The sequence below is a fragment of the Aquarana catesbeiana genome, linkage group LG09 (genome assembly GCF_042186555.1).
Source record: "Aquarana catesbeiana isolate 2022-GZ linkage group LG09, ASM4218655v1, whole genome shotgun sequence".
In the NCBI taxonomy this organism is placed as follows: Eukaryota; Metazoa; Chordata; class Amphibia; order Anura; family Ranidae; genus Aquarana; species Aquarana catesbeiana.
In genome coordinates this window covers 93022827-93050376 of record NC_133332.1, presented here as the reverse complement: position 1 = coordinate 93050376, position 27550 = coordinate 93022827, and the positions used below count along the sequence as shown (strand labels likewise).

At 44.9% G+C, this 27550-nt stretch overlaps 1 protein-coding gene across 2 annotated transcripts in view; it reads right to left on the bottom strand.

Moving 5' to 3' along the window:
- LOC141107929 (protein phosphatase 1 regulatory subunit 14A-like) overlaps positions 1–10387 on the bottom strand; it is a 61613-nt gene extending 51226 nt beyond the window's left edge. The window contains exons 1-2 of one of the 2 annotated variants that reach the window (XM_073598995.1): positions 10164–10387; positions 9654–9888 (exon numbers count right to left, since the gene is read on the bottom strand). In XM_073598995.1, coding sequence (XP_073455096.1) covers positions 9654–9845 — 192 coding nt within the window. In that variant the 5' untranslated portion in view covers positions 9846–9888; positions 10164–10387. The other variant, XM_073598996.1, reaches the window with a different exon arrangement.
- Positions 10388–27550: the final 17163 nt, after the last annotated feature.

Genomic DNA, 27550 nt, shown 5'->3' with positions numbered 1-27550 from the left:
AAAATTATTGCTCCCGCTCCAACGTTTGCGGCGATACCTCACATGTATGGTTTGAACACCGTTTTCATATGTGGGCGGGACTTACGTATGCGTTCGCTTCTGCGTGCAAGCACACGGGGACAGCGGCGCTTTAAAAATTTTTTTTTTTTTTTTTAATGTTAATTATATTTTTTTTTTTTTTATTTTGACACTTTTTTGAAAAAAAAAAAAAATTGATCACTTTTATTCCTATTACATCCCTTGTAATAGCAATATGACATGTCAGGTGCTCTTAATAGTGAGATATGGGGTGAATAAGACCCCATATCTCACCACTAGGCTGGGAAACCTGAAATAAAAAATAAATAAATAAAACGATCGCCGCTTCCCAGCCGAAGCGGCGCCGTTTTTTTTTAATGGAGAGGCCGGGCGTGACGTCATAACATCGCGCCCGGCCTCCGACGATCATAGAGACTCCGGGACCATCTGGTCTGCCGGAAATCTCTATGATCTACATCCGGCGCCGGCGGATCCACTCTCCGCCTCACCGATCGTAACAGTGAGTCGGAGCAAGCACTGGAGGGCGGCGGGGGGGGGGGGGGGAACGTCCCCTCTCGCCTCCCATAGGAACGATCAAGCGGCGGAACAGCCGCTATGATCGTTCCTATGGTGTAGAGATTCACCGGCTGAAACCGGCAATATCTGAATGATGTCTGTAACTACAGGCATCATTCAGATATACCTGCTCAAAGCCCAGGACGTCATATGACGTCCGTGGTATTGAAGTGGTTAAGGAGCCAATTAGGTGTGCTGCAGTACACATGTGCTGACAAGAAACATGCTTACAGAAGGAGACAGAGAACCTCATCAGTCTTCTGATCAATGGTTAGTGGATTCAAAGAAGATTGTAAAATGACCCCCCAATGAGAGCCTGAATTTTGGCCAAATCCCCGCAAGCACCGCCTGGCTCAACAAAATCAACTGATCTGGGTTAACAAATAAGGTTGCCACCTCATCCCTTTAAACCCAAAACACATAAAAAATTACACAGGTGGTGTGGCTGATTATGGTGGTAATTAAACTCACTTGGTGCCTTATCTGCATTAAATCAGCCTCAGAACCTGTGTAATTCATATGTGTTTGGGTTTAAAGGGATGAGGTGGCAACCCTAGTTACAAACTATAAAGTGAATCTTATCAGATATATCCACGGTTAGGTAGGGCCAGGGCTGTCCAAACACAATAGCTGGCAGTTCAGAGTCCCCCATCCATGCTGTGATCAAGGATGGAGGAAGCAATTGATAACCTCCCGTTCAGGAGGTCTGCGGAAATTCGAGCAGTCTATAGCAAGCCTTATGGAAGAGACGTAATCATATACCAGTAAAAGTGGGAACCATATAATCAGTCTGCAGAGATTATGACATTTGTTTTTAAGCCTGATTTGTCTGTAATGTTCAATGTTCACTCCTCACACTTCTGTTTTGCAGTCAGAAAAGTGGCTACCATAAAGGACTATTAGTTTCTGCCACATCGACATACAGAAAGGAGCCCGCTCACTTCACATGGTAGTGATTAGCTTTGAAAACTCTGTACTGTATACAATTTGGTCAGAGCTTAATCACTCCCATGTGAATGGATGAAGAAGAACCCCCAATAACGCTGTCATATCAGTATGGTCGCAGTGAGCACTTTCCTTCTTTTCTAACATTGAAATGTGTCCGACATCAACCTTGAATATTTATGAATCTGACCATTCACGTTTTGTTTGTAGGTGGATCTTTCAATTCTATATTGTGACAGAAGACATTTTTGAGTGCTGAACCATCCAATCAATTCAACAGAAAACTGACACTAGAGAAGCATCAATGACATATTAATGGCTCAGTGATGTCACCCATATACAATGGCTGCACAAGCACAGCCACTGTGTCCCAATAGAAATCAATTGGACTTCCTACACAGGGATGTACGGAACAGCTGTGCATCCCCGTGTGGGAAAACACAACCCTGCATGGGCATACGGAATTGTGCGCTTGGTGTTAATGGAGTTTAGGCAGGGTTGCTAGTAAATTTAGTTTGCCAGGCTGTAGTTGCCATGGTTAATTGTTAGTAGATCCACAGATTCCTCTCTTGTTCTGGATTTTCTGCACCTTCTCTCTTCTGTTGCTAGGTGGCGTTATGCTGGTGACATTAGATAGGCAAGTGCTTAGCAAGGTCACGGTATGAATGCATGGGGTGTCGCAGCCAATTGGTGGGGGTTTCTTTAGTCTCTCTGCCTGCTGGGAGAGCCTATTTATTTGGGTGGAGTCAGGTGATCGGGGTTCTGTGCTACCTGGAGGGTTGACTGGGTGGACGCGTGTTATGCTGCCCCGGGCTGCTAGGCCAGAAGCCTGAGGCCTATCCCCGGGGACATCTGGCTGCTAGGCTGTCTGAGGGCCTATCCAGAAGCAGCGCAGGGTTGGGACTGCAGGACTGGCGTCCAACCGAGACTAACGGTTCAGCCGGACAGGGAACCAGCTGTGGTTAGAGGTAGAGGGGACGCTATCGCCACTAAGGAACCATCCACCTTGTTACTGGAGACCACTGAGTAAGCTGGAGCTAGAAGAGCAGTCTTCTCACCAACCGGGGACGGTGAAGAAGTGGGAAAACTTCAGCAAGTGTCAAGCCAGGGACCCAGCGGGACAGCAGAGGTGACGCTTGAGGAGCATCAGAGTGCCAAGCCAGGTTCATAGCGGGTCAGCAGGGGTGACATTTGAGGAGTATCTGAGTGCCAAGCCAGGGACCCAGCAGGAAAGCGAGGGTGACACTTGAGGAAGATACCGAGTTATGGAAGTGGAGGAATTCCGGGGATCCAGTGGCGATTGGGTCTGAGAGTCTAGTGAGAGACTGGGAGCTCGGTGAGTGAAGACCTACAGTGAGAGACTGTAGAGTGCGAGGAGAACTGTGTTACCAAAAAGTTAAATACAACTACCGTTAGTGACTGTTACAAGATTTGTTGCCATAGGAGACAGCGGTCCTACCTATACAGAAGTGGTATCCAGCTGGAGGTTTTCCCCTGTATAGCTGTCTAAATATATGTGTTGACTTGTGGTATCAAATTTCCTTTTTGAGATTATTAAGTCGTCCTCCCAAAACATGCCTCCCGTGTGCCCCCTGGGATGTGCATCGAGGTGCTCTGTGACCGCCGTATCCTTTAGACACAACTGATCACAGATCGATGTAAAGAGCTACTTACAGTGTCTAATCACAGCTGATCACATGTAAACAGACTTGTCGGTTATCGGCATTCCTTTCCTTGCGCGCTGTCACTGTGTGAGGAAAGGAGAGCTGATAACCAGCAAGGCTGACAGGGCACATTTACAGGGATAATCAGTGCCCCGATTATCAGTGCAGCTCATCAGTGCCGCCTCATCACTGCAGCCTAGTCAGTGCCTTCTCATCAGTGCCCCACTGTTGCGTTCAGTGGACATTATTGCCTGCTGAACGTGACCCATTCAAGTGTAAGGAGACCATGCACATGGCTGTTGTGTGGTGGTGCAAGCTTATAGGGGTTAAAACAGGTAGTGAGAAGATGACATAATGCCTCCCAGCCCCCTGTCAAACACCCTCTGAAAAGCAATTCACCGGGGATCGTTCTTTAGAGGACAACTAATGTAAATAAGCCCTTAATTTGTATTTTCCTGCTCCTTTATTGCCTAAATCAGAAAGTTGGGATGTGTCTTGGATAGTGGTTTTTAACAGGCTGTGCTGCTATTGTTGTGAAGGTTGAAGACGCTGTTGTGCTGTCTGGTAGTGGCAATGGTACATGGATGAATTACAAGGCTAGCTGCACAGAATATACATCCTTTTTACTAGATATAGAACTATACATTCAACTAAGTATGTAGCTTTGTGCTTGGAGTTCATATTAGCATTACTAAATCACATTGCTATTTTGTATACAAATGTATTGTGAATAAGAAAACTTTAATCCGCTAGGGCCTAATGAATGTTGCCTAAAGAAACCACATGGTCTCTGAATACCAGGAGCATTGTGGGTACTTCCAGTGTTTGAAGATTTTGCAGTCTTTTGTTTCCAATCAGATAAACCAGATGTCTGGTAAACTTGCAGTAAGATAAAAACAGTATGACAACTATTGTCATAAATAGCCAGATCCCAGCCTGGTCAAAGAACCTGGTGCACAGCTTGACCAAAGACCAGGCCATTTTAAGGCGCTCTTAGGAGGCAAAAACAACATTGGACCCTGTGGTCATCTCAGCAATTTTCTAACTCTCCATCAGCCCAATAAGAAGAGAGAGCAGGAAGGTGTTAACAGTACATGCGCCACTTCAGTCTATTGGAGGAGCCCCATGATTAGCCATAGCAGGTCCCACCCCAGGTGACAGGCAGATGTTTCCTGGTCTGGTATCCCCATGGAGTGAGCTGCCTTTCTATAAATGCTGCATTTCTTTTCTGTTTTGGATAAAATAGAGATGGTTAGAACCTCTGAAGTTTTTCCTGCTATCTGGGCTCTGTTAGAGATTTTCTCTCATGCCTGTCCTGCTGGCAATGTTTTACCATCAGGAAATCTCCAAAAACAGGTACGGAAATAAAATACTTTTTTCAGTTGAGTAGGGGGAAGGCTAGAACTCCTGTCAGGTTTCGACCTCTATCCAGGGCATGCTGCTTCGCATCTCCCTTTTTTTTCTTTTTAGCTGAAGCTTCCAACCAGCTACCTGACAAAGTAAGAAGATGAGGGGAACGGGACCTGGTGTATGTGTAAACGGTGCTTTCTTGGTGGTCCCTGCTTATCCAGTAATTGATGTATGTGTTACAAACAGGGCGGAAACAAGGGGTGGGCCATGAGGGAGCCACTCCAGGCACAGTGTTGGTGGTGCTCCTTTATCAACACACCAGTGGCTGGCAACCAGTGGCTTCAGAGCTGCTTTGATAGCTTCTGCATCTCTGCAGCTTCTCCAGAGTTTCCAGGGGCCTCTTGGCTGCTTCTCTAAGTAATGCTCTCCTTGCCCGGCCTGTCAGTTTAGGTGGACGGCCATGTCTTGGTAGGTTTGCAGTTGTGCCATACTCTTTCCATTTTCCGCTGATGGATTGAACAGTGCTCTGTGAGATGTTCAAAGTTTGGGATTTTTTTTTTTTTTTTAATAACCTAACCCTGCTTTAAACTTCTCTACAACCTTATCCCTGACCTGTCTGGTGTGTTCCTTGGCCTTCATGATGTGGTTTGTTCACTAAAGTTCTCTAACAAACCTCTGAGGGCTTCATAGAACAGCTGTATTTATACTAAATTCAATTACATTCAAATGGACTCTATTTACTAATTAGGTGACTTCTGAAGGCAATTGGTTCCACTCGAGATGTTAGTTAGGGGTATCAGAGTAAAGGGGGCTGAATACATTAACCATTTTCCCTCCACTTCACAATTATGTGCCACTTTGTGTTGGTCTATCACATAAAAAATGTCAATAAAATACATTTACGGTTGTAACATGACAAAATGTGCAAAATTTCAAGGGGTTTTTCAAGGCACTGTACTGCTGTCACACTGTACTTCAACATGCCCACCCTCTACCCTATCTGCCCACCACCGACATGAAACACACACCATGCATGCGCAACCACCTTCTAACTGCTAGAAAGCAGTGTACAGTCCATTCCAACCATGGGCAGCCAGAGAAAGGGGTCAGAGAATGGATGCAGGGAAGTACACTCATTCTATTTCATACATTAGCAACGGGGAGAGGGGGTGCTAGAGGAACCTGTTGCGGTACTCATCACAAAGACTGTTGCTATTAACAATGCTACTTTTTGATACAGCACCTTGGATTTTGTAACACAAATGGTTTATACACACCGTTAGGGCACAATTCAACTTATACTCCATAAACCATAAGGGCATGTTCACACCTGAAAAGTTGCACTGCAGGGAATGCACAGGAACAAGCATTCTGGTGTGAACTGACCCTTAAGTCCCAGTTCACACTTGTGCGATGCGGGAAACAGCACGATTCCTGTGCAGGTTACCACATTGCATCTCATTCGCAGGCAGTTCACACTGCTCTCTGTGAAAGCAGACAGGAATTGGATTGCATAGGTGTGAACTCCCATGAGATACGATTCCAGTGCAGACAGAAAAAAAAAGGGTCCTGCACCATTTTGGTGCGAATGCGATGCGATTTCAGCCATACACTTTGTATGGCTGAATTTGCACCGCACAGACATCGCATGTGATGTGCACAGCAATGTGGTGCAAATCACATGGAATGTCTGGCATCACACTAGTGTGAACCCAGCCTTAGTGCCTGTTCACACAGGGGTGGCTTCAAAGTCATCTGACTTTGAAGCCGCCCCGCACAGCGCAACTTGCAAACGACTTCTTTAATAGAAGTCAATGCAAGCCACTCCAAAGTCACCCCAAAGTAATACAGGAACCTTTTGCTGAGTCGCTCCTATTAGAAAGGTTCCATTGTACTGAATGGAGCACGACTTGTCAAGTTGACAAGTCGCCCGACAGGGCCGGTTCACACTGCTGCGTAGTGCGAGATTGCATGTGATTCGCACCACACTACAATGCAAATCACATGCAATGTCCGTGCGATGCAAATTCAGTGGATTTGCAGGGTTCCCGCATCGCTGCAGTGTGAACCGGCCCTTAAGGTGAACAGTAAGGGCTGGTTCACACTGCAGCGATGCGGGAACCCTGCGAATCCACTGTGTTCTCGCATTTCTCCTGGCGGCAGTGCACACTGCCCTATGCGAACTGCTGGGAGTGTCAATTAAAAAAGTTAATGACACCCCCAGATCGGTTCGCATATCGCAGTGCGATCTGCAAATTCGGACAGGAATCTGATCGCATGGGTGTGAACACCCATGCGATCCGATTCTGCTGCGGACCAAAAAAAAAAAAAAAAAAGGGTCTTGTGCGAGTTTGGTCCAATGTGATGCAAATTCAGCCATACTATCTGTATGGTTGAAATTTGCATCGCACGGACATCCCATGTGATTTGCACTGCAGTGCGGTGTGAATCACATGTGATCTCGCACCACGCAGGAGTGTGAACCGGCCCTAAAGGAGCAGCAAAGCTCCAGTGTCCTACTGGTTTCATGTGAGGCGTTGTACTTCATCAACATAATACCAACCCTAATGCAGAAAGCAAGGAAATTCTACAAAACCCTTCCCTATGCAAGGCAGTTAAGCAAATTGAATTGTAAAGAATGAATACAAATATATTTATACATTTTAATTAAAATATTATTAATAATAAATAAAAAAATACATTAAAAATTATTGAGATGCCAACTGTATAAATAAAAGTTTAGAAATAGTTAGAATAGCATTAAGGCTTCTCTAAATTTTTGGCTTTAGTTTATTCGTGTATGTTTAACCAGTTCTATCTGTGCTTTTTTTGTGTTATCAGTTACTTTTACGAGGCCATTGTTTTCAAACATGAAAAAAAAAACAAAAAAAAAAAAAAAACACACACACACACACAAACACCCCCCCCCCCCCCAACAGGTACGACCAGAGCATCCAGTTATTGTCCTCTCTAATTTCATAGCACTAGAATAGTTGTATATGGGTTCTGTTGGGCATCTACTCCACTTATAAAACAAGATACCCACTCAAAGTACATTTGGTCATTGAAATGATCCAGTTGCTCAACCACCATTTTCCCAGTACTCCAATAATCATGCATGTCTGCATCACATAAGGATGCACGTTTAGGTTAATAGTAGACTTTGCTGAGCTTTATCCATGGGGAAAAAGTAGTTTATAAGCTAAAAATTCCAGATGTAACCAAAATTTTCACCCCAGGTGCTCTGCTAAAAATGTATGCTGAAATGGCAGATACAGTTATGCTCAGACCCTGCATGGATTTTAAAACAGTTAGCTATGAGCAACCATTAGATTGGCCATAGACTCAAAAATGGAGTCACATGACCCATTTCTGTCTTGGACAGCCTGATCTTATACAGATTTGACCACACATGTGCACACCTAATGCCCTGTACACACGGGCGGTCTTTTCAGTAACAAAGGTCCGACAGTCTTTCCGACAGACTTTCAACGGACTTTTGACGGACTTCCGAATGAACGGACTTGCCTACACACGATCACACCAAAGTCCGACGGATTCGTACGTGATGACGTACGACCGGACTAAAATAAGGAAGTTGATAGCCAGTAACCAATAGCTGCCCTAGCGTTGGTTTTCGTCCGTCGGACTAGCATACAGACGAGCGGATTTTTTGATAGGAACTGGGTCCGGCGGAGTTCCAACGTAAAGATTTAAAACAAGTTCCAACTCTAAAGTCCGTCAGATTTTCAACAGAAACAGTCCAATGAAGGTCCAATGAAGCCCACACACAGTCAGATTGTCCGCCGGATTCGGTCCGTCGGACCAGTCTAGTCGAAAAGTCTGCTCGTGTGTACAGGGCATAACAAGCTCTTGTCATTTAAAGACATTAAAAATCTTACATGTTAACTCCATACATGTACCAATATGATCGAGAGATCATAATTTGCATTCAGTACAAATTATTTCTTAATAAAGATCGGGCAAACATTTCAGGGCAGATCATAAATACCACATTATTGCAAATGTTAATGGGAAAATGTTTCTCAGTCGAAGTTTGTTGAGCCAGGTGGTGCCATCAGGGCCACCCACGGCTCAAATTTTGCCCGATTCCAAAGGATCGGATGAAATTCAAGCTATGTATAACCAGCTTTACAATTATCGGACTATTCTTCCTCTCCCCATGAGTTGCTGAAGACAAAGATGCTCATTATTAGAGGGAGAACTTCTAACTTATTGGAAATCTGAGCAGGTCCCAATCCCTCATTCTTCCATGTAGAAGAGTGAAGAACCAGGATTACCACATGTGCACTGCTGTCTCCATTGATTGATTATCTCAGCAGTTCCTGGCATTGTTCAGAGTTGTATAAGAACAGCAAGTATCTGCTTTTCTACGGTAAGCTTTTATTTGCCTTATAGAAAACAAAATGACCACTTATTTTTCTTTCAGATCAGGCAAAGATCTAACATGTATGTGGTACCTGTAGACACCCCCAGAGGAGGGTGTAGCGATTATAAAACCTGATCTGATTGCAATTCCCTGATAAGCGGACACTGGAGGGGTCTGCAGTGCGCCTCCTCCACCTCTCTGCAAGGGTTGCAGCTAACATCCATGTTTAGGGACCTGACAACGGCACACGAGCCTGGGGGAGTTTGGATTGTGTTTGCACATCTGACCGCCCTCTACAGTATATTAGGAAAAAAATATATATAAAACAGTAGTCAGGGAGCCCTGGACCAAAATGATAAAAGGTCCAAATTTATTTATTGGTTTGCACTAAAAGACAGCCAACATGTTTTGGGATGTCAGAAAACACTCCCCCTTCATCAGGGCTGCAACAAAAATAGAATATAGATGTAATTGGTATAATCACAAATCAGACAACATAAAAAGATCATGGGTAAAATCCACACACACACACACGATCCTCTGATTCCTCCTGTATTGATTTGTATTGTGTCTGTACTGTCTGCCCTCATGTTGTGAAGCGCTGCGCAAACTGTTGGCACTATATAAATCTTCTATAATATTTTTATACAATAATACAAATAGTAGCAGCTTATATCTATACTTTAACATTCCTAACCTTTAGCACTTACCCTGCCCTCATAAAGGCGTTCAATACTTTCGTCGATCCACTTCTCTACGTCCAGCCTCTTCTGTAGCTCTTTGCGGTCATATTTGACCGTGACCCGGGCTTGTCTCCTCTGTATGGCATGTCCTGAGTCTCTGTTCCTGGACGGAGAGTGGGTTTTATTAATCAGCCTCTTCCCAACCTTATTCGCTGCCATCCTCCTAAGTCCTCCTTTGGCTGTCGAAGGTCAGTGGTCCTTCCTGCTCAGAGCAACAAAATCATACAAATCAAAAATCACAAATCGCTTGACTTAAGCCAGAACAACAGCTTCAGGTCTGATATTCTGTTTAGAAATAAAAGTTTATCCTAAACTGAAAAGTCAATTTAAAAAAAAAAAAAAAAAAAAGAATAACGATAAATCAGGCATTAGGTACAGATATATAGCTGGAAAGTATTGATCTCCAGTTTTAGAGATCGGTCTTGTGATCCAGTCACTGACTTAAAGGTAAATCCATTATCAGATGTGCAATCAGACCTCACAATGCTGTCTCCACGTGTGCAGGGAATCCTGAGTGGTACAATGGTCCTATTGTGCTGGATGGAGCGGTGGTCCTCCGCTGTGTTCCTGGGGTGCTCTGGCTCAGCCTCCTCTCTCACATGCTGGTTTTGGTGCTGTCCTGTGCCGTAGCAGTGTACACCCCAGCCCAGCTGCTCTCAGACTGACACTGCATAGCCCTGCACAATGTCTCGGAGTCTAAGGGGAGGGGCCCTTGTAAAAAAAAAAAAAAAATCATTGTATTGTGCAGAAAATGCTGCTATATGTCCCTAGACAGCAGGACACAGACCTCCCTTCTCTTTGTACACAGACAGGATATAGAAGACCTCACATGTACATTGGTCATAGACAGCACACAACCAACCTTCCATCTGTCACTGCAGTACGACCCCATATTACTGACATTTTAGGATATCTTGACTCCACCCGTACTGATCATTTTTATCATTTTAGGTTTCATGCACATTTTGCAGCACGTGATTTCATATTGCAGGTACAGCTGCCTATAGACATGAATGGGTGAAGACAGTTGAATTTTATGTGCGTAAAATGATACATGCGCACAGAAATAATGCTCCAAACGCTGGTATTGTGCGCTCGGGAATTTACGTCTGTGAGCGTGTGCCTTTTTATGCAAGTAGTAGCGCACAGCTGCATACAGCCGTGTTCATGTTTGTGGGCAACTATATAAAGCACCAGGACATCTTGGGCACCAAAAGCGTTTACACTGTATGGGCAAATGTGCATGAGCTCTAAAAGTAGGCATACACTAAACAATCGGATTGTACAATCTCTTTAAAATCTACTTTAGGCCCCTTTTTACATGGGCGCCTCCGCTAGCGGAAAACCGCTTGCTCAGTGGGGGGGGGGGGGGGGGGGATCTGAGCAGGCGGATGACAGGTCTGTGTCCATCCCACTATGCAGAGTGGACACGGACACAGTCCCGCTCACCTCTATGGAGCAATCGGATGGAAACAGACTGCCTGTCCGTTTCTATCAATCCACCAGGCAGATGGGGAATAGGAGAGAGTTGCCACCTCATCCCTTTAAACCTGAACACATATGAATTACACAGGTTCTGTGGTTGATTAAGGTGGTAATTAAACTCACTTGTTGCCTTATCTGCATTTATTTAGCCTCAGAACCTGTGTAATTCATATGTGTTCGGGTTTAAAGGGATGAGGTGGCAATCCTAGAATAGGACCGTCATCCGTCTATTTTTGGCAGACAGGATCAGATGGCGGCGGGTGTTGGCAGACGTGTCCGCCCACATCCGCCGCACCGTAGCAAAGACTGGAGGGTCCGATCAGGTCCACCTAAAACACTGACAGGTGGACCTGATCAGACAACCATGTGAAAGGGGCCTTACATTTACCAAAACGATATAATAGGAGGTAAGGATGAGCTCAGGCGTGTTCGCAAACAGCACGTGCCGAGCCAGCCAGGAAGTTGGCACTGCACAGCGCTAATCACAGGCAGTGAGACATTTCCTGATCTCTGCAGCTGCGCATCGGGACAATGTCTCACTGCCTGTGATTAGCGCTCCACAGTGCCGACTTCCTGGTGGGCTCTGCACGTGCTGTTTAAGGAGGAGCTCCGGCGTGTTTGCATGTGTTGGCAATGCGCTGCGCTAATCACAGGCAGTGAGACATTTCCCGATCTCTGCAGGCGCACATCGGGAAATGTCTCACTGCTTGTGATTAGCGCAGCGCAGTGCCGAGTTCCTGGCGGGCTCGGCACGTGCAGCATGCGAACACGCCGGAGCTCATCCTTAGTGCTGTTTGCGAACACGCCAGAGCGCATCCTTAATAGGAGGATTTAAAGTAAATGAATCCCTGTGTGCTACCTCTTAATGATAATATTGTTAATTTAATATTTTAGCAACTGCTCACATCGGCACAGTGTGTCCCCACATGTATACATACCTCCCAACTTTTTGAGATGGGAATGAGGGACACCTATTAGCAAAAGTATGCAGGCATAGGACACACCCCTTGCCACGCCCCCTTAAGGGAGAATTTTACAAAAAAACAAGTTTGGTTAAGCCCACAAGTGCTTTTTTTTACCACTACTATTCCTTTATATTGAATTTTGGAATTTACAAATGCAGCAATTTAGAAATCAGATGAAAGGTTTAGCACTAGAAAACACTTTTTGATAGATAAAAAGTGCATTTTATATACAGCTATATACAGTAGATTAGACCAAAAATGAGGGACAAATGAGGAGGAATGAGGGACAGAGGGACTTTGTTCCAAATCAGGGACAGTCCCTTGAAATCAGGGACAGTTGGGAGCTATGTGTATACACAGAAAAAATAAAGAATATATGATGTGGCGCTTTTTCCTTGCAATGTGTAAAACAAAAAATCCTAAAAATCAGTTTTAACATAATAAATTACGGTTTTACACTATGGGAGACTTCTCTGGTTGAAAGTCCCGCGATTTGGCTGTGATTTTGATGAGATTTTGCAGCGATTTCAGGGAATGCTTGTGTAATCTTGAGGTCTATGGACCTCAAGTCGCATCAAAGTCGGACCAAAGGAGTACAGGGATTTCGTTGTAGTCGGTGCGACTTGAAGTCGCACAGATATGAGTGGTACTCATTGGAGAAAAACCCACATCCAATTTGCATAAGTGTGAACCCAGCCTAAGAGGGAGATTTACTAAAACTGCCTAAGCCCTGGTTCACATTGGTGCGATTTGACATGTCAAATTGGCGGCAATTGCCAGCAATTTCACCGTCCTAATTGGTGCGACGCTGCAATTGCGGTGCTGCACCGATTTAAAAAAGTAGTTTCTGTACTTCTTTTTACGATTTCGAGGTGTGATTTCTATTGACATCTGTGCAGAAACCTCAGCCGAAATTGGGACTGACATGCAGGAGTGAAATTGCGGAGTTCAGCCAAACTCGCATGGCTTCATTCTCGCAGCTCAGTGTGAACCAGGGCTTAGGCCTGAGTCACACCAATGCATTTTTAGTGCTTTTTGCATTTTGCAGATTTGCACTGTCTACAGTCCATTTAACATGGTTTCCTATGGAACATGTACTCTAATGGAAAATGCAAAAAGCACTAAAAATGCATAGGTGTGAATCAGGCCTTAAGGCCCGTACACACGATACAAAAATCGGATGGAAAAATTTGTGCGATGAGCTCTCTGCCGATTTTCGGATTGTTAGTACGGTGCTTTCGACAGCCAAATTAGCTTTTTCGTCAGACAAAAGCTGGATGTGCAGACTATAAAATTTTTGTCGGATGTGAACGCAATGTCCGATTTTCATTGTATTAGTACGGTTTTCGTACGAAAAAAAATCGTAAGAGCAAGACTACGCATGCTCAGAAACGAAAGAATACATACAAAACTATTCTACACATTACATCACTTCTGTCGTACGAAAATTTTTGTATTGTGAGTAACCTCTTCACTTTCGAAATGAGACTAGCATGCCACAAAAAAACGGACATTCAGTCGTCCAAAAATCTAAGCATGTGTACGAGTCTTAAGGCTCCATTCACACTTGTGCGACTTTGGACACAAAGTTGCATGACAAGTCGCAACCCATGTATTTCAATGAAAGCCATTTAATTTTAATCAACTTAGCCACTTAAGGACAGAGCCTCTTTTTGAGATTTGTTGTTTACAAGTTAAAAAGTTTTTTTTTGCTAGAAAATTACTTAGAACCCCCAAACATTATACATTTTTTTTCTAACACCCTAGAGAATAAAATGGTGTTCGTTGCAATACTTTCTGTAACACCATATTTGCGCAGCGGTCTTACAAGCGCACTTTTTTTGGAAAAATTACACTTTTTTTAATTAAAAAAATAAGACACCAGTAAAGTTAGCCCAATTTTTTTTTTATATTGTGAAAGATAATGTTACACCGAGTAAATTGATACCCAACATGTCACGCTTCAAAATTGCGCCCGCTTGTGGAATTGAGACCCTTAAAAATCTCCATAGGTGACGTTTAAAAAATTCTATAGGTTGCATGTTTTGAGTTACAGATGAGGTCTAGGGCTAGAATTATTGCCCTCGCTCTACCGATCGCGGCGATACCTCACATGTGTGGTTTGAAAATAATTTTCATATGCGGCCGCTACTCATGTATACGTTTCGCTTCTGCACGCGAGCTCGGTGGGACGGGCGCATTTAAAAAATGTTTTTTCTTATTTATTTTACCTTTAATTATTATTTTTACACTGTTCTTTAAAAAAAAAAAATTGTGTCACTTTTATTCCTATTACAAGGAATGTAAACATCCCTTGTAATAGAAAAAAAGCATGGCAGAACCTCTTAAATATGAGATCTGGGGGTCAAAAAGACCTTAGATCTCATATTTACACTAAAATGCAATAAAAAAAAAAAATTGTGTAATTTATAAAAAAAAAAAAAAAGTCCCCTTTAAGAGCTATGGGCGGAAGTGACGTTTTGACGTCGCTTCTGCCCTGCAATTGTATGGAGACGGGTGGGGCCATCTTCCCCTCACTCATCTCCATACCTAACACCAAGAAGGATCCGATCGCCTCCGCTGCTACTGATGGCTCTGGTAAGTGGCGGAGGGCACCAGAGCGCGGTAGGAGGGGGGCCCCCTCCCGCCTCCGATAAAAGTGATCTCGCGGCAAATCCGTCACAGAAACCACTATTATCAGAAACCGGACCGCACCTTCTGAAAAAGAGGATACCGGGGTTATGGAAGCTAGCTGCTGCCATAACAATGATATTCCTCTTCAAAGTTAGGATACATATCGGCATGTGGTGGTCCGGAAGTGGTTGAAAAAGGTTTTTGCGCTACTTTGATGCAATTTTCATGCAACTTGAGTGCCATAGACTGCAATGTAAGCTCTCAAAAGTTGCATGAACGTTGCATCTTAATGATATCAATGCGAGTTGCATCCAAGCCACACCCATCCAAATGTGCATCAAAGTTGTAATGTAAAGTCGTAATGGAAATCGCACAATTTTGGAGTCACACAAGTGGGGATGGGGCCTAAAACCTAGACGCTGACAGTTTACTATGCACAGCTGCAACAGATTCTGTGTGCACCAGTTTTAGTAAATGGGTTTATTGGTAATTTCAATGTGTGCACAGGGACAGGGGTGTGCCATTCATCTGCGCTTGTACGTAATTAAACGCTTGAATGTGCGATTAGCAGCGTACAGCCTCTGCCTGTCATTGATCTGTACAGGCAAGCACCTATCACTCGCAGACACTCTCTGTGTGAACGAGCCCAAATGGGGAAAAAAACGCTCAAGAACGTCCTCAATCAGCAATTGCTAATCAAGTGATCTCCTGCTCTCATCCAAGTCTTTGAAGGAAAAGACAGATTAATCATTAATGGTTTCTGCTAAAATGATTTGTGGCATTGTACGATCTGGGAATCACTCAATTGCCCACCTACTTAAAGTCTCTTATGTAGCAACTCACAATAAAAGTAGTATTATCATACAAAGAGATCTAACTCCTGACATTTTAGTAGTGTAAATGGTTCCAGCCTCTGAGTAAACATGAGAAACAGATCTTTGTCTGGGATTACCGGGAAAAGCTTCACATAACATAAACCATATACAAAACACCAGAGGAGAGCAATGCGGTGAGATCCTGGTTGCACGGGGATACAAACCGGAATGTAACTACCAGTCATTCTCAATGGGATGTCTCTCTTTTTTGTGTCCAGTTTTTATCTCTGTAATAGTGTATAATCCACCCACACTGGAGTTTTATGACCGTAAAGCTTTCCTAGACGAAATAAAAGGAAACCTGCACTAAAAGAAATATGTGGGATGCCATTGCTAGCCTCTCATTCTGAAAATCACATGCCTGGCTGTCATGCCAATCCAGTAGGCAGATAATACAGACACATTTTTACAGTGGGGAAAATAATTATTTAATCCCCTGTAGATCGTGTCAGTTTGCCCACTTAAAAAAGAAATGAAGGGTCTATAATTTTTATCATATGTGTATTTTAAATGATAGAGAAAGAATATCAACCAAAAATCCAGAAAAAACACATAAAACAAATATTATAAATTAAGTTGCAGTTCAGTGTGTGAAATAAGTATTTGATCCCCAAGCAAAAAATGACTTACTATAGTACTTGGTGGAGAAACCCTTGTTGGCAAGCACAGAGTTCAGATGTTCCTTGTATTTAGTGACCAGGTTTGCACACATCTCAGGAGGGATTTTGGCAGTGGCGGCTGGTGCTCAAAATGTTTTTTTTTTTTTTTGGGGGGGGGGCGCAAACAAACTGAAAAATACTGAACCCCCCCCCTTGCATTAAATGCAACCACTGTGCCCATCAAACGCGGCCACTGTGCCCATCATATGCAGCCATGTGTCCATCATATGTAGCCACTTGTGTCCATCTTATGCAGCCCCTTGTGGCCATCATATGCAGCCCTTGTGCCCATCATATGCAGCCACCTGTGCCCATCATATGCAGCCACTTGTGCCCATCATATGTATCACTTGTGCCCATCAAATGCAGCCACTTTTAGCCATCATATGCAGCCACCATGCCACCAACCCCCCCAATCGCGGGGCTCGCGGCTCTGGCAGCACCCCTAACACCCCCCACCCGCGCACAAGGCTCTGACAGAGGGGACTTACTGTAGCAGCTCCTCTCCAATGCACCAGAGCTCCGGCGACCTCCACTCCAGCGTGTCTCCACTCCTCTTCCTAAGTGCCAGGCATCCAATAGGGTGGCCTGGTGCTTTGGCCAATCAGGAAACAGGTCTGGCACCCTGCCTCCTGATTGGCGGGGAGGAATGTTAGTGGAAAATAAGGAAAATTTATTTGCTATCGTCTCACAATTGGGTGGGATCAGGACGCACTCTCTGCACCCTGAGTCCACCCTATTTTAAAGCCTATTAGAGCCTCTGGCTCTAATCAGGTGCTACAAAAAGTACCACCCCCTCCCACCCCGCTATAGGGATCCAAGCGTCCTGAAAGGGGCCGAGCGCATGGATGGGGGGCGGCGCCTGTGTGCCCACAGTGCACGGGCCGCCACTGGATTTTGGTCCACTCTTCTCTACAGATTTTCTCTAAATCCTTAAGGTTTCTTGGCTGTCACTTGCCAACTGGAAGTTTCAGCTCCCTTTATACATTTTCTATAAGATTAAGGTCTGGTGCCTTGGTGGTATGTTTTGGGTCATTGTCATGCTGGAAGACCCATCCATGACCCATCTTCAGTGTTCTGGCTGATGGAAGAAGGTTCTCATCCAATATTTTGCAATACATGACCCCGTCCATTGGCCCCTCAATGCAACAAAGTCGGCCTGTACCTTTAGCAGAGAAACAGCCCCAAAGCATAAAGAAAAGCCTGGAGCAAAGCAAATGAAATGACATAGGCGGAGGGCTTACATGACTGGGGAAACAGGGTAATAGTATCAGGAGAGGGAGTGTATCAGGTTGGTGCTGGGGGGAGGGGTTGGAGAGGAGATAAAAGGGAGGCCCCTCCCTATGAGTCATAACAGTTTTGGGAAAAGTTCAGCAGAAGCATGTCAGAGGTGGAGCAGCTCTTGGCCCAGCTCAGGGAGGAAGCAGCGTTTCAGGGTCTCCGGTTGGCTGCAGGACACTTTGGGGCTTATTCTAACACGAACAGCAGCAGGTGACATTGCAGGGGGGAGGTAGGGCAATCGGGCGTGTAGGCCCAGGCCGCTGGAGCGATTTTCTCACCGGACTGTCTCTCTAGGCCACAGCGTCAGTCGGGGGGTACCCTGTCAGGGACTCCCGACGGGACCCCCGGCCTAGTGGGCAGCAGCGCGGGATGGGGGGAGTCCTGTGCGGTCTCCCCTCCAGCACAGGAGGTCACCAGGAGGACAGTCTGGGTGCTCCAGGGCGGCATTGCGGCCTACTAGGCGGTGGAAACAGGAGGGCACGGGCCCCGCCCCTAGCGCTACGTCAGTCGGCCTGAGGCCTACCATTAGGAGGAGCAGTGGGGGACAGCCGGGGAGGACTTCCAGGCAAGCGGAGGCCAGCAGGACTGAGGCCCCACACACTGGTCCTGGTAAGGCCGTCCAGAAGCCGGTGAGCGGGTACGCAATGCAGGGGGTTCAGAGGTCAGCGGAACCATCGGCAGCTGGTGCTGTTATGCCTGGCTGGCTCTCATCAGAAGAGGAAGAGGGGTCTGGACAGAGGTCGGCAGGAGAACTGGGAGTCGGAAGAAGAGGCTGCTCCCCCCTCCAGCAGTGCAGTGCAACGTCGTTGGAAAGCAGATGGTCGGCTGATGGGGCAACTCCTGTGGAGCCCAGTAAGTCACCTTTACACTTATATCATGAGGGATTGTCTGTTAGCATAGGGCAAGAGGGCAGGACAGATGGGTCCGGCGGGAAGGACGGCAGTGGCTGAGGCAGCTGGGGGGGCTGCGGGGTTACTGGGTTTTCTTGATGGGACATAGGAATTGATGCAAAAGTTGGGGCATGCGGATAGAGCCCCCGCTGGGCCGGTGTCAACCTGGGTCCCACCAGCAAGAGTAGTCAGCCAAGCCATCTTGCTGGGGGGTGCGGTAGCTCCGGTAGTTCTGGCCTTGACAACATGCCCGTCACAGGTAACACAGGTGGGGTTACGCAGGGGACGACCAAGGTGGTGGTGGCGGGGGAAGCTGCGGGCAGACAGGAAGTCATCAGACTAGCTGGTTCTGCAAAATGCGAGGTCTATGTTTACTATGAGGGGCCATTGGGTGCACACTTGAAGCCTGAAGTATGAGAAAAGATGTGGTAGGGTGAGTATGCGGAGATTTTTTCCCTGCTGCAGTTAGCAAAAATTTAACCTGGATAGGGTTAAACCGGATCATTCAAAGGAGGACAGAGAGAAGAGGGGATACCGGTTGATCCCGACGACATTTGCCAACTGGCTGCTGGAGTTTTACCATCAGTGCAAGGGTGAGTGGGGAAAAAGAACCCCGAATACTGTTCGGCACTCTTTTGTTACTAGGATTTGATAGGGGAGGCGGATAGAGCTTACGGGGGCACGGAGTGGCTGAGGTATGTTAAGCATTTTCGTCAGTGGAGAGTTATCCGGCCGGCGTTGAGATGGGACCATAAGGACATCAGCCTGTGACTGTGCTTGAGGACGGCTGCGTGGGCTCCGCACCAGTTAATTTTCAGGGGAGGCCGGTGGACTTTCGGCTCAGGGACAGGCGGCCGGCAACAAAAAAAAGGGTATGCTGGCAGTACAATGCTAGGACCTGCACGTTCAGAGGGATGTGCCGGTACAAGAACTAGTGTTCAGGGGTAGATGGTCTCATCAGTCGTCCAGAGGTTGCAAGCAAGGAATAGGTCGTGCTGGAGAGGCTGGACACAAGAGGGAGGACCACAGTGATGGTGAAAAGGATGTGGCCATTTTCTCGGTAGGTATCCGGATTGGAAAGTGGCTCAGTTGCGGGATTCAGGTTTCACAGCTGGCGTTAGGATTCCATGTATTTTAGAGGTGATTCCATGGTGTCTTTCACTTTGTGATCGGCCATGCGATAGCCAGATGTAGTTTCTGAGGAACTTAGTAGGGAAGTCGCATGGAGGGCCCCTTTCCGTCTGCACTGTTTTGCTGATTTGGTAGTTTCCTCTTTGGAGTAGTGCCAAAGTAGGAGCCCAACAAATTTAGGTTGATTCACCACTTTCTTTTCCAAAAGGGGGTCGGTTAATGATGCCATTGACCAGGAGACATGTTCGGTGAGTAGTACATCGTTCGCTGCTGCGGTGGGTTGGGTGCGTCATTACGGCAAGGGGGCATTGATGGCGAAGGTGGAGGTGGAATCAGTTTTTCGGCTACCCCAGTTCACCCGGATAGCTTCCGGTTGCTGGGGGTGTCATTGGAATGAGTAATTTTGCGTCGTCCAATGCCCACCGATGTGTTGCTATGTATTCCTGTGCACTATTTGAGCAATTTAGCTCAGTTGTGGGAGGGGTGGTAAGGGATGTGTCGGGCGGGAATTCGATCATCCATTACCTGGACGATTTCATTTGCATGGTACCAGCTTCTTCCAGAATCTGCGCGGGGCTCCTGGCTACGTGGGAACACAGAGCGGACCGGTTTGGAATTCCGGTGGCACCTGAGAAGACGGGGGGCCTAGCACGGTCATCACGTTCCTGGGCGTTGTCTTGGACTCTGGTGCAATGGAACGCAGGTTGTCGGTAGATAAGCTGGCGAATTTAAAAGGGGATATTGCAGGTGTGATTGGTTTAAGCGTGGTCATCACGTTCCTGGGCGTTGTCTTGGACTCGGGTGCAATGGAACGCAGGTTGTCGGTAGATAAGCTGGCGAATTTAAAAGTGGAAATTGCAGGTGTGATTAGTTTACGCAAAGTCAGCTGCGAGTACTGCAATCGTTCGGGGGTAAGCGGAATTTGGCATGTCACATTCGGCCAATGGGGGCGGGTTTTTCTATCATTGGTTTTTGGCAAGTACAGCCGGGATCAGGTCTCCCACGAGCGTTGTGAGCTTGGTTAAAGCGCACAGGGAGAACTTGAGGGTATGGCATGCCTTTTTTGTTTGGGAATCCTTTCACGGACAGGCTCTATGGATTTTAAGGCCCGTTTGCAATTTTGACATGGAAATTATTACAGATACTGTTGGCTCTACGGGTTTTGGGGTTTTTTATTCCAGGGTCAGTGGAGTGCTGGACCATGGCCGCGGTCATGGCTTGAAGCGGGAGTTAAGAAGAATTTAGTGTTGCTGGAATTGTTTCCGGTGGGGCTTGCGGTGAAATTGTGGGGTGCTTCGTTCAGGGATCTGAAGTGGATGGAAGGAAGGGCTGGCGTTCGTTCAAAAGGCTGGTGAAGGGTCAGCTGGCCTGGCAGTTCGTTTACTGGTGTTGTATTTCTGGTGAGGCATAGGGAAGAGGGGGTGTCCACTCCTGCTGTGAATATGAAGTTAGCTGGTTTAGCTTTCCTATTCAAATTGCAAGGTCAACCTGATTTCACACAAGATTTTGGAGTGAGATGGGCGATTAAGAGTTACCGGCGATCGGTGGCCCGCAGGGATGCCAGGAGACCAGTAACCTTTGTCATGATGCGGGGTATGGTAGCATATTTGGGGGAGTGTGTTGATCTGAATACCAGGCCATCTTGTTCAAGGTGGCCCTTTTTGTTAGCGTTCTTTGGGGTGTTTCGGATAGAGGAGTTGGTCAGTCCTTAAAAAGGTTCATGGGGGAATTGGGGGTCACGAGGTTATATGTGGAGATGATGGGTTGGCTTTATTTTTGCGTAGATCGAAGACCGATCAAATGGGTAAAAGGGAGGTCAGTACAGGTGCTCCAGTGCCAGGATCACTGCTGTGCCTCATGTAGATGGATCTACTGTATCGCGCTTTCATATTGTTGATGATTTTTGTAAGAAAATGTTTACGGGCATTGGGGTGGGTAGAGAAGGAGTTTTCCTCTCATTCATTTTGGATAGGGGCTGCTACGGAGGCAGCCAGAAGTGGACTGGATGTGGATTCGGTAAAAGCGTATTGGGTGGTGGGAATCAAGGAGGTCCCAGACAGCAGTTCGGCCTCAACTTGTGGTTGGGTTGTGAAGTATTAGGGTGGGGAGGAGTTTGATGTTAGGCCCTGCGTGGTATGGAATACTATTTGGTCATGGTGTTGGGTTTGCTCTCTTATAATTTCAGAATCGGTGGCAGGAATGGTCTGGATAATGGTTCATTCCTAGGTGTTCTGGGGGGCCAGGAGGGGTGAGGTTGGGTAACAAGGCAGGCATATGGGTTTTTATAGATGGTAGGCTGTATTCGTGGTTGGGAGTCCCTGGGATGTTATGGGGTAGGATTGTTACTGAAGTGTATCGGTATGCAAAAAAGGGACAGGCTGCCCGACGTTTTTGCACGTGGGCGGCAACGGTTTGGGGGTTAGGTCCATGTTGGACATTACGCGGGACATCAAATTCGATGTGCGGCGGTTATTGAGGGATTTTCCTGGTATGGTCATTGTTTTGGTCGGACATGGTGGCTCGTACAACATGGCGGATGGCCAGGTTGGTGGAAAGGGTTAGTAGGGCCAGGAGAAAGATTAATAGGGATGTGAGCAAGTTCATGGTTAGGCATGGGGGATTGGCTATTAGGCACGTGGAATTGGAGTTTGAGAAATGGAGATACCTGAGGGCAGATGGGGTGTATTTGCATGAGGTGGGTATTGACATGTGGGTGTTCGGATTACAAGAGGGTATTTAGAGAGCACTTCGGGTGTGGAGGGGCACCCATAGGTAAGGTGTTTCCTTTGGGTGCTGTGGCGGGTGTTGGTCTTTGCAGGGGAAGGAAGATATTTCAGAAGGAAGAGTTCAGGAACTATCGTTGCTATGGGTCCTGATGGTGGTTTCCAGCTAATGGAGATTAGCTGGAAAGTGTTAATGGGGGCACTGCGGTTAGTGGTTGTCTCTGAGCCAGCATGTCGGCTTGAGGCCTATTAATACACTTGGAGAGGTACCGCAGTGCAGTATTGTTTTTCCACAGATGGTTATGAAGTTCCTGCAAAGACCAACGCTAGGAGATTGATGGGTTGATTAACAGATGTTTCAATGTTTTATGTTAATTTGAATATATATATTTGTTTAAATAAATTAGGCTGCTACGGCCTTGTTAACTCCAACCTTGGTGTGGTCTCAATTAATAAGGTAAGGTTAAGAGGTTGGGGTATATAAGTGGTGGTAGAGTTACCTCTGTTATACAACAGTCATGTTTCCACCTCCCTGCTTGACTGTGAGGATGGTGTTCTTAGAATCATAGTCAGCATTTTTCTTTCTTCAAACACGGTGAACATATCAGAAATGTTATATTCTGCTGTGCTACAATGCAAATGGTAGAATTATTAGGCATCTGACATAAATTTGCTGACTTTGCTATTTGCTGACTTGGTTTTAAAGGTGTATGCCTCTGGGTTGTCAGACTTAGCCTATCCTAACCTGTATTTGGTGAGTCACTGGTTCAGAACAGACCTGTGCATATCAATAATAAAAAAAAATTTTATTGTGCGTATGTCTTCAACATACAACAGCCACCACAAATTATCACTGTATTGTTTGTAATATAATTATCTTCTAAGGCTGTCAGCTTCATCTAGTGGCCATATTGTCGTTATTTTATAAAATGCCACAATACAAAACGAAAAACTGCATTATGGCCACTAGATGGAGCTGACAATTATGATAAATAATTATATTACAAACATTATTATGGTTATTTGTTGTGCCTGTGCAAATGGTGAAGACATCCATGTGGCAAAAGTCTTATACATAGACCCCCCCATTATAAACATGTTTGTTCCCAGTCAGTGACTCGCCAAGTAGGGAAGCAATAATGAGAACAAGAGATATGTGTAAACTAATGAAGTTCAATGATAAGTGGATGTTAACACTGTGCAATTTACATGTGAAAAAACATATAAATATAATAAAGTCCAACAGTGAAGTAAGCGAAAAATCCAATGGAAGTGGAGAGGTCTTCCGACATTCAATTCGTCTAATAATAAATCTTGAAGTGAAGGAGGTATAAACACTCTTACCGGAACAGATGGATTCGAATGCCAATGACACCAAATCAAACAAGCTTAGAAATCCAGATGGATGGATCGTCCAGATGATGGTAGGGGCCCCAGATCTCCGAAGATATCTCTTCTTGGCTGGAATGGCTGCAATGGTATCCACCGAACCGAGGAAATGACACATCCAATGGGGACATCCAAATCTCTGGTTCACCAAATTTTCCAGGTTCACCCTTCTGTCCATTCACTCCATCTCTGCCATTAAGATCTGGAAGTCCTTGGACCACTGAACATGTAGTTGTTGGCTCTGATAGAACTTGGTTGACTAAGGTTGCTTCAATTAGTACTACAACCAGGAAATTTTCCAGGTTCACCCTTCTGTCCATTCACTCCATCTCTTCCATCTCTGCCATTAAGACCTGGAAGTCCTTGGATCACTGAACATGTAGTTGTTGGCTCTGACAGAACTTGGTTGACTAAGGTTGCTTCAATTAGTACTACAACCAGGAAATGTGGTTTCCTGGTTGTAGTACTAATTGAAGCAACCTTAGTCAACCAAGTTCTGTCAGAGCCAACAACTACATGTTCAGTGGTCCAAGGACTTCCAGGTCTTAATGGCAGAGATGGAAGAGATGGAGTGAATGGACAGAAGGGTGAACCTGGAAAATTTGGTGAACCAGAGATTTGCATGTGTCGTTTCCTTGGTTCGGTGTATACCATTGCAGCCGTTCCAGCCAAGAGGAGATATTTTCGGAGATCCAGGGCCCCTACCAATTATGATATGATATGATCTGGGAGAGCCATCCATCTGGATTTCCAAGCTTGTTTGATTCGGTGTCATTGGCATTCGAATCCATCTGTTCCGGTAAGAGTGTTTATACCTCCTTCACTGCAAGATTTATTATTAGATGAATTGCATGTCGGAAGACCTCTCCACTTCCATTGGATTTTTCACTTACTTCACTGTTGGACTTTATTATATTTATATGTTTTTTCACATGTATATTGCACTGGGTTAACATCCACTTATCATTGAACTTCATTAGTTTACTCATATGTGTTTTTTGTCAGACTTCGTTTTAGCGCTACATTTTTTACATTATCTTATTAGAATATTTGTCACATTCTTGTGTAGCTGCTTGTTATTTTGTTTTATTGGGTTAGCGCAGTTATATTATCACTTGCAATGAGAACAACAGCCCTGGAACATTCACCTGAAAAGATAGTCAGCAAAGTTCTCATTTACCTATTCTAACAGGTTCCATTTGATATAAAGTTAGAAATTTAGATGATTTTTTTTCCATCCATGGTACATGTAGGCTCCTTTTTAAAAACACAAGAACAGATAAGTCTGTGTTGCCTGCAGCAGCCATAGTGCAGTTGGCACAAGTTGCAGGACTAGTTTATATTGGCAATCATCCTATTTGACCTCCAACTGCCAGGATTGCACCTTGGTGTCAGAGCAACTCTGAAATATTTGTTGAAGCGTGATTAATGATGCAAGGGCACAATATATTTCACTTATCCAAACTTGTCACGTTGGGGAATAGGGTGCTTTGTGTTCTGCTGGCTCAGCTACAAGCTTCTTCTGGAAATTTTTTTTAAACATTGGTAACTGTTTATATTCTGTATGACACGCTAGTTATCATGAGCGCTAATCTCCGCCAATACAGGAACGCCGTGGCTGCGCCACTTGGGTCGAAGCAGGAGTCATTTTGTGGAACATTTCCAATTAATGAACATTGAGTCACTTGGCTCAAAAAATTCTCCCTTCTTCACCTGCTGGCTCAGAAGTGAGATATTAAATATTAATATGCAATATATCAGATTGACACATTTATTTTTAAACAGTTTCTTTTATTTGATGCAGATTTTTATAAAGAACAAAGTATGTACAAAATCACTATTCCCTTTAACCCTTTTGCTGCCAGAGCCATTTTTGATTTTTTTGCAGACATGTTTTAAAAATAATTTTAGGCCTGAAGATTATTTAAAACCACCAAAACATGATATATTTTCTGAAAGCAGAAACCCTGGAGATCATAATGGTGGTAGTGCCAGCTTTTTATGTCACATACAGTAATATTAGTACAATGGTTTATGAAGTGCAAAGTTTCAGGAAAGAAATACACTAACGGTAAAGTAATACTAAACACACACTGTTTAATACACAGCTGTAACCCAGATCTTTCCCAGACTCTCTGCAGGGAAACATAAGCACTAGGAGCTTCTAATCCTCTGCTGCTGGTCACATATTCAAAATAAAAATAAATAAATAAACAGCCTTTGTAATACAGAGTAAAAATAAATCATTAATATCAATAAACTACCACTTCAGCCCTGGAAGGATTTACCCAATTCCTGACCAGGCCATTTTTTTTCAATATGGCACTACGTTACTTTAACTGACAATTGCATGTATGTCCCTTTTTCCCACAAATAGAGCTTTCTTTTGGTGGTATTTGATCACCTCTGCTGTTTTTATTTATTTCACTATAAAAAAAAAAACCTGACAATTTTGAAAAAAAAACAATATTTTTTACTTTCTGCTATAAAACATATCCGATAAAAATATTTTAAAAAATATATTTTTTTCATCAATTTAGGCCAATATGTATTCTGCCAAATATATTTAGTTTAAAAAAAAAAAAAAACTGTAAGGGCATATTGATTGGTTTGCGCAAAGGTTACCAGTGACATTATTACAGTGATCAGTGCTAAAAATATGCACTGACATTGTACGAATGGCACTGGCAGGGAAGAGGTTAACATCGGGGCGATCAATGGGTTAAATGTGTTCCCTGGGTGTGTTTACTAACTGTATGGGGGATGGGCTACCTGGGATAACACAGAGATCCGTCTTCCTGCATAGCAGAAAGACAGGATCTCTGAGTCATCCCCTGACAAAACGGAGATCTGCCTTGTTTACTTTGGCAGATCCCCGTTCTGTCTCTGCAGGGAACGACCGTGGACAGCTGGCGGACATCGAGCCCGCCGGACCCGCTGTTTGGGGGTTCCAAGTAATTATTGATTTTAACTTAAGAAACAAGTGTCAGAAAAAGATTTAGACTTTAAGCGGTTAAACTTTCTGCATTTACACTTTGTTAAAAACTTGGCAGACTGCCTGGCCAGTTGCAAAATCCCTAGCTGAATTGGGGACATGGACAGAAGGTGGAGATAGAGAGCAGCAGGATCAACCAGGTTTTTTTTTTTTTTGCAGAATATAGAAAATGAATCCCATAGTGATTGAGTGAATATAAACACCGTTTATTGATAGATTTTTATGATGTGGGTTTAGTGACACTTTAATTTTAGGGCACACAAATGCAATGTATTACCCAGATATAAAAGATGAGGTTGCATCAAGTAAATACCCTACATGTCAAGCCTTAAAATTATCTGTACCTGTGGGGCACATAAGATTTTGTTGAAATGAATGATCTGGGTCTCTTTACACAAACCTTACATAAAGGTCCATTTGTACCTACTACAGAGAGTCATGTTTTAGGGTTTGCTGATGTGCAGAAAAGGGATCCCTAAAGCTTTATTCCAGAGACTCTGACTAATCAATAAAATGAAAGGGTCTCCAACTTCTAGACTGCTGTAAACTGCAGTCCACCCATTGTCTGACCGGAGTACTAGCATCAGCACATTCCACAGTTAATGCATTCCACAGGAAACTATCACCCCAAACAGAAGCAGCCTGCAAAAGAATATTACTCAGTCATACTTGACTTTTTGGCAGATGGCAACTCTGACCTTTACTCTCCTGCAGAACTATGACCACCACTGGAATCCAACACTTCCCAGTGTGGTGGATACTGGAGTCCATGCTGAGTTCTGTGGCTCCCCCTGCTGGCTGCTTTGGCACTATTGCCGCTGTACACATACACACATT